The sequence below is a fragment of the Telmatherina bonti genome (assembly GCF_933228915.1).
Source record: "Telmatherina bonti genome assembly, chromosome: 7".
Taxonomy (NCBI): domain Eukaryota; kingdom Metazoa; phylum Chordata; class Actinopteri; order Atheriniformes; family Telmatherinidae; genus Telmatherina; species Telmatherina bonti.
In genome coordinates this window covers 19302515-19309112 of record NC_136625.1, presented here as the reverse complement: position 1 = coordinate 19309112, position 6598 = coordinate 19302515, and the positions used below count along the sequence as shown (strand labels likewise).

The 6598-nt window shown below is 37.3% G+C and overlaps 1 protein-coding gene across 1 annotated transcript; it reads left to right on the top strand.

Moving 5' to 3' along the window:
- Positions 1-2554: 2554 nt before the first annotated feature.
- On the top strand, positions 2555-5588 carry myl13 (myosin, light chain 13). Its single transcript, XM_079243433.1, has 5 exons — positions 2555-2759; positions 4155-4182; positions 4565-4714; positions 4919-5092; positions 5165-5588. Exons 1-5 carry the CDS (start codon positions 2652-2654, stop codon positions 5269-5271), a joined length of 567 nt encoding a protein of 188 aa, XP_079099559.1. The 5' UTR covers positions 2555-2651; the 3' UTR covers positions 5272-5588.
- The last annotated feature ends 1010 nt before the right edge of the window (positions 5589-6598 follow it).

Below are 6598 nucleotides of genomic sequence, written 5' to 3'. Positions count from 1 at the left end.
CTCTAAAGTAGTGATTATTTTAAGACTTTATATCCCATCTATTTAAAGCCACAACAGGCCACGCGGGGTGGGACTAGGAGAGGCAAACCAGACCTAATAGTCATTTGTGTGCTTGTGCGTGTGTGTGTGTGTTTCTCTATATTTTACTGGCATTTTTTTCTCTTGGTGGTAGACAATAGTTTAATGTGTTATGGAAGTCATATATTTAATGGTCTGTCTGTCTGTCAGACTTCCAAAACTGTTTGAGAAAACTACTTTTGTTTAACAAACTAGCATGTTTGTCCTCCCGTGTGTGTCCTACTACTGTGATCCATGCAGTCTGGAATAACAAACACATCAAACTATACTCAAGAATTTTGATCATTTCAATTTTTCTTTTCATACTTTTAGATTCAAGCAAATAAAGAATTAAAAGACATTCCAAGGTGATTTTAATGAAATGTGTCAACCAGCTCACAAATAAGAAGGACTTTGGCTGCATTTTCTGATAAAGGATTTATTAAACTCTTCACTGCCATGACTGACGTGAATGGTAAGCCCGTTTGTCATATGACCTTGAAAGGTACACAGTATTAAGAAAAATCTAGTGTGGCGGCTGCACAAGAGTATTTAAGACAAAAAATATAAGAGATGTAATGACTCAGTAATGTATAACCAGAATAGAGCTATTAATCCCACTGTTAAAGAAAGCAATAAAATGTAGGAAATGTAAGATATATTACTGTGCCAAACATAATTTATATCATTCTTGCAAGAAGATTTTCCTAAGATGTCTCCATTGTTCCAATCATCAAAATGAAGAATGAGAATAAACTGCAACATTAGTCATCTGATGACAAACCGTCACACAACCTAATATAAGAAAGAAAGAGAGAAAGAAAGAAAGAAAGAAGAAGTCATGGAAACATTTTCAGTCTGATGGTCAGCAGGTCGCCTGCTGAAGAGCTCAGTCCAGCTTTGATTTACAACAATGATGATTACGATGTGTGACTTTGGTCTTACCTGCTGCCATGAATTTTCAATGAGCTGCCCTTCAATGAAGCGAAGCAGTTCACCATCCTGTGCTACGTTAGGAGCAACATCACTTCAGGACCTTTACTAGCTGGTGAAGCGCTGTGTGCAAAGACAATTATTTTAGTCAGAAACACACAATAACTTTATTTCAGCCATGTAAAAGGAAATAATATCAACATAATTCTGTTTGAGTCATTACAAAACTATTATGATGAAGTGCATTTATATGAGCAATTTCACAAAAGCAATTATGAATGATTATCAGAGAGTAACAAGACAATGAAGAAAAGCTGTGGCTGATCAACACAAACAGACAACAGAAAAACATGCAATAAATTCCCATTCGATCTAAACTCAACAGAAGTGACAATGATAAAAGCAAGCTGGAAGATCTGCTCATAGCCTAATATAAGACACATAACTCCATCCTGTACTACCAGCTACAACTGGAATGAAGGAAAAAAGCCTGAAGGAAGTATTTCCACAAATGAACAAATTTTATAGTCAAGTTTATCATTGGAGCAAGAAGAACATTGATAGATGGAGCAACAAAGGATTGCTTGGTCAACTGCCTTTGTGAGATGTGAGATTGAAGTCAACTTTCCAGTAATGGGACAGTATTTTACTAAAACAGTTGTCTTACTTTTAGTTGTTGTTGTTTTTGACAAAAAACTCTGCAACTCCCTTTTTACAATATGCACACGAATGTGTTGTGAATTAATATCTTAACCTTAATTTGTTCAATCTAAAAAATCACAAGAGCCATTGTGTGATTATGGCTGTCAAACATAACCCTCGGAGGATTCCTCACATTAATTTGCAATTTAATTGAATGTTTGCTTGAGTTATGATAATTCATGTGATCTTTATTCCATGTGAACATCCAAAACATTACCCACTCATTAACCAATCAAGTGTTAATCTAAGCTTCTCAAAGTGGCACTTCTAGCTTTTTGAGAGGCTTGTTCACATGTAACCATGCTCAAAAGGCTGAGATCAGACAGAAACGGTATTCTTTGACTCCTATTTTAAGATGGATTTGAGTCTGAGCCCTGTAAATCCCTCTGACCAGATGAGATAAACGGTCATCATCATAAAGACTTCGCCGGGCACGTCATGTGAACAATGGGCTCACACTGGTTGTAAGTTTTAATAATCAAGGATAATTGCTGCTCATCACACAACTTTGTGGCACAGGAATTTAAACACCTTCCCCTCTTGTTCTGCAATCATCATTTTCTACATCCCCTCCTCACTAATAACCTCCACACTTCACCGAACAAGGTCAATGGTTGAAGATTGTCGAGGTTACGGGAGGCCTTACTTGTGCTGATTAAAATAGCCTGTTTAATAGACGGTTCCAGGCCTGGGATTTCAGCTAATGTAGTTTTCCATTATCCTTATCCCAATGTGTATACACATACACACACAGACACACACAACAACAACCTTTGTCTTAAATAGAAACACAAAGGCATATCCTTTTATAGTCCTCCCCACTGTTGTTGGCAGTATGGTTGGGTATGAAAGGGGGGTGGAGGTGACACCTGTGAAGTGGATAAAGGGGCTTTAATTGCCCACCTCTGCTCGCAGTGTCCAGGATCGCTCTGCTGTGTCAGTCTTGAGTGCCCCTAGCAATGGCCCCTAAAAAGAAGGAAGAGCCAAAGCCAGCTGCAGCACCGGCCCCCAAGCCCCCAGAGCCAGAGCGCCCCAAGACTCCGGACTTTGACCCAGCAACAGTGACGGTAAACCTACAGCATCCATACCTACCTATGTACCGATAATATACATAAATGAAGAAAGAGATCAGGAACTGTTTTGCTTTTCTTTGTCATTTCTTCCTCTTTTTTTGCTAACCATCCTGGAGGTAAATCTTGCAGCTAGATTGTGCTGTTCTTAAGATTTAATGGAAATGGTTCAATATTATCAATACGTGTTTGAAGAACATCAGAGACCCCATGTGACTTAAACTTGACAGTGCAAGCCAAACTATACTAATAAGAAGATTTTTTATTGTTCTTACTCTTATCTTTTTGCAGTTTCACAGAACATGTATTAAGCTGCGCACACACCTCTTTAGCTGTATTTTACAGCTAGAAATGATGTAATCTCTGCTTCAGACATGATGGAAATTTTGCCTTTTGCTGACTTGGCCCCTTTTAGGTGGATAAATGTTTTCCCGGTTGAGCAAGTTGCCATGTTACAATAGAGGGTGGTTAAAGCCACAAAATATGATTTTCATTATGTCTGGGAATAGCAGACCACCCATATCATTCTTCAGAGGGCAAAAAAGGGTGGAAAAACAAGAAGAAAGAATAACACAGATAATTATAGCCATCTCTATCCATCTTTAATCAAGCGTAGATACATTTTAGATAATGTTTTCAAAGCTTTGAGGAGACTATGAGGTTTGCGCACATCTACACATTTGACTGAAACTTCGAGCCTAATCTGACTGAGATCTAAAGTACAATTACAAATGAAGATTTTAAAAAATTATACAGAAATTATTACTTCAGATATGTTCAACTGGAGTACAGTGAATTAAATATTCAGTTGTTTTAATCTAAAACATCCAAATGCAACTTTGCTTTTTGCACATCACATTCACTTTTGATATTTCTTGTTGTTTATGTAAAACTCCTTTTATAGCAGAAATTTAGGATTTAAAACATTTAGTGAACAAATAGGAAGGTCTGACTTTTCCAGTGACATGCTTTGTTAAATCCCAAGCATAAAATTTGTGTTATAATTTAATTATTTTTATTTATTCTTTAAATGTAAACACATAACTGCTAACATTAATCGGAGTAATTATTATATATCAACTATGTTACATTCTGGTGGAGTTCACAGTAACAACAACTGCTGTGACATACTGAACCTAAAAATAATTTAAATGAAGCTGAAACTGGTGACCAGTTCACATCTAGTAGGAGCGGGGCATGAGGCCCAAGGTCACTGGTAAGCAGTGCGTTACCATCACACCACATGATGCCTGTAATTCAATCTATCAGAATGGAAAAGTGAAGGTGGGGGCAAGATCATCATGCTCAAGTTTTTCCAATGAATTTTTTCTGGTCTGTTGCTCTGAATGCTTAGCATCCTCTAACTGCTTTGTTTGCTTTGTCTTTCCTCAGCTGGAATTTACCCCAGAACAAATTGAGGGTAAGGCTTAGATGGTTGCTCCATTTGTCATCTTTGTTTCATGGACTGTCAGTTATTTATAGAGAGAATAAATGGTTTATGTGATCATGCACTCCATCAGTGTGTGAGAAACATCCAGCAACAGCTGGTGATACACTAGATCAGACACATGATATTATTTTAAAATCATCACATCCATCCGAGCCAATCCTCTTAAAAAGTTTGAGGCGCATATCAGTCAAAGTAGAGGGGAATTCTTCAGACACTTTTATCTGTAGATCACTACTTTGCTACACAGGCAGCATCTTCAAGGTCCTTCCATGAAGAGTCTACGTGTGGTTTCAGATGAAGAGAAATGAGCAGAAATCAGAAGGAACACTCTCTGTTCTCTTTTTGTTCACAGACTTCAAAGATGCTTTCCAACTGTTTGACCGAACACCAACCAGTGAGATGAAAATCACCTATGCCCAATGTGGTGACCTAATTAGAGCTTTGGGTCAGAATCCTACAAACCAAGAGATCATGTATGTTCTTGGAAAGCCCAAAGCTGAAGGTTAGTTGTTTAACCAGCTGTGCTATTCTGCTTTATGAGCACCATTCAGATTGGTGTTAATGGTTTGTGTTGGATATCCTCCAAAGGCAGCGCCCTACAAATGCAGCAAGACCAAAGTAGAGTTTAACATGACTGTAAAGCTGTCTAGCCATTTTGTTTTTCCTTTTTTGACCTTCAAGTCAGCGATTTTTCCACTTTCCACAGATATGCAGACTAAGATGCTTGATTTTGACCAGTTCCTACCCATTCACCAACACATTTGCAAGGCCAAGGACCGTGGAACATTTGAAGACTTTGTGGAGGGGCTGAGAGTATTTGACAAGGAAGGAAATGGTACAGTCATGGGTGCTGAGCTCAGACATGTTCTGGCAACGCTTGGTAAGTGGAACAAACTTTAAGCAAGTTAAAGTCCTAAAATATGTGCTGGACTGATATTTGTCTTGGTTACAGGTGAGAAGATGAGAGAAGATGAGGTGGAGCAGTTGATGCAAAACCAAGAAGATGCAAATGGTTGTATAAACTATGAAGCTTTTGTAAAGTACATTATGGCATCCTAAAAGGTGTACATGTTCATTTCCAGCCTCACTGTCATTCTGGTGCTACATCCAAGGACATATTGAAATGAGTGTGTAATGAGTTTGTCTCTCTCTCCCTGAAAAATAGAAAGTTTGAGAAATATTGATATAAGATCTTTATATTTCTGTTCATCCCATTGTGTATATTCTTCATTGTCACATCATGGATAGATCTAACTCATAAATAATTCACCTTGTTTTTCTAATGCTCCTCCAGCCAATGCTGTGCACCCCTGAACATTGTATAAAACAGGGTAAATAAATCCATTCATTTTGATGGTGACCTGTTTTCTGAACAAGACTCCATAGCTCTTTATTGTGTGCTCCCTTCACATAACATCAAGGCTGTGCTTGAAAAGAATCTCAGCGAACCTCCTGATGAAATGACAGGTGATAAAGAAATCATTTTTGTTTGGCTTTTCCAGAAAATGGGTTTGAACAACAAACAAACTATGTTGGTACAGCAACATAAGAATGTCTCTGTATCTACAAAAATATTAGCTAAATCCTTGAGATTCATTACATTTACATACTGTGAAGTGACTCACTGCCACACACAGACATGCATACCTGAACAATGTGCCATTCGTTAAACATGTTTCTGAACAGTTTGTGTAGAAAATGTACAAATCTGAAGTTGAACACTGTAAACAAGTGTGTCTTAATAAGATAGAAAGTTGTATAAATAAAAAACATTATTTCAGAAAATATCCTTTGAAGCCTGTAAGATAGAAATATCTTAGTATTTAAAAGGCCATGGAAGAGCAAGTAGTACTTACCATGTTTGGCCAAAAGAGGGAGCTGTTGTTTAACAATTTCTCCTATTCTGATGGAGGATGACTATATGCTTGGATAAAAATATTATTCCATCCTATAGCATACATAATATAAGTCTTGACAATTTGCTTGTGGTTTTTTTTTATTCCTTTAGGGCAAAAGCAAATTCACAGCTTCAGCTCAATTTTCCTCCTTCAAATGTCAGCATACCAAAGCTCTGATATTGTGTCACAAGCCCATCACTCTTCAAGGAATTCAACTGAATTTCCAATTAAATAAAAATTTCCATTTGTTCCTGTCAGTCTTACATTCATATTTACCTCACTTATTGAGCCACAAATAAAAACAGACTTTAAACAAGGGCGTATAATTAAAATGATTAACTGTACTATTTAATCTAATTTCACTAGTTTGTTGCAGCAAAGCTATTTAATCTCCTTTACTCTGTTTGTTTATCTGCATATTGTTTTCCAACCAGACTTAAACCACTATGCCGTGGTTTACGAACTGGTATCTCAGGAACTGCAGATAT

Coding starts and splice junctions, on each gene's coding strand:
- myl13 (XM_079243433.1), top strand. CDS start 2,652: ATGGCCCCTAAAAAGAAGGAAGAGCCAAAGCCAGCTGCAGCACCGGCC. Junction 2,760..4,154: donor TTGACCCAGCAACAGTGACG/GTAAACCTACAG, acceptor GTCTTTCCTCAG/CTGGAATTTACCCCAGAACA. Junction 4,715..4,918: donor TGGAAAGCCCAAAGCTGAAG/GTTAGTTGTTTA, acceptor CACTTTCCACAG/ATATGCAGACTAAGATGCTT.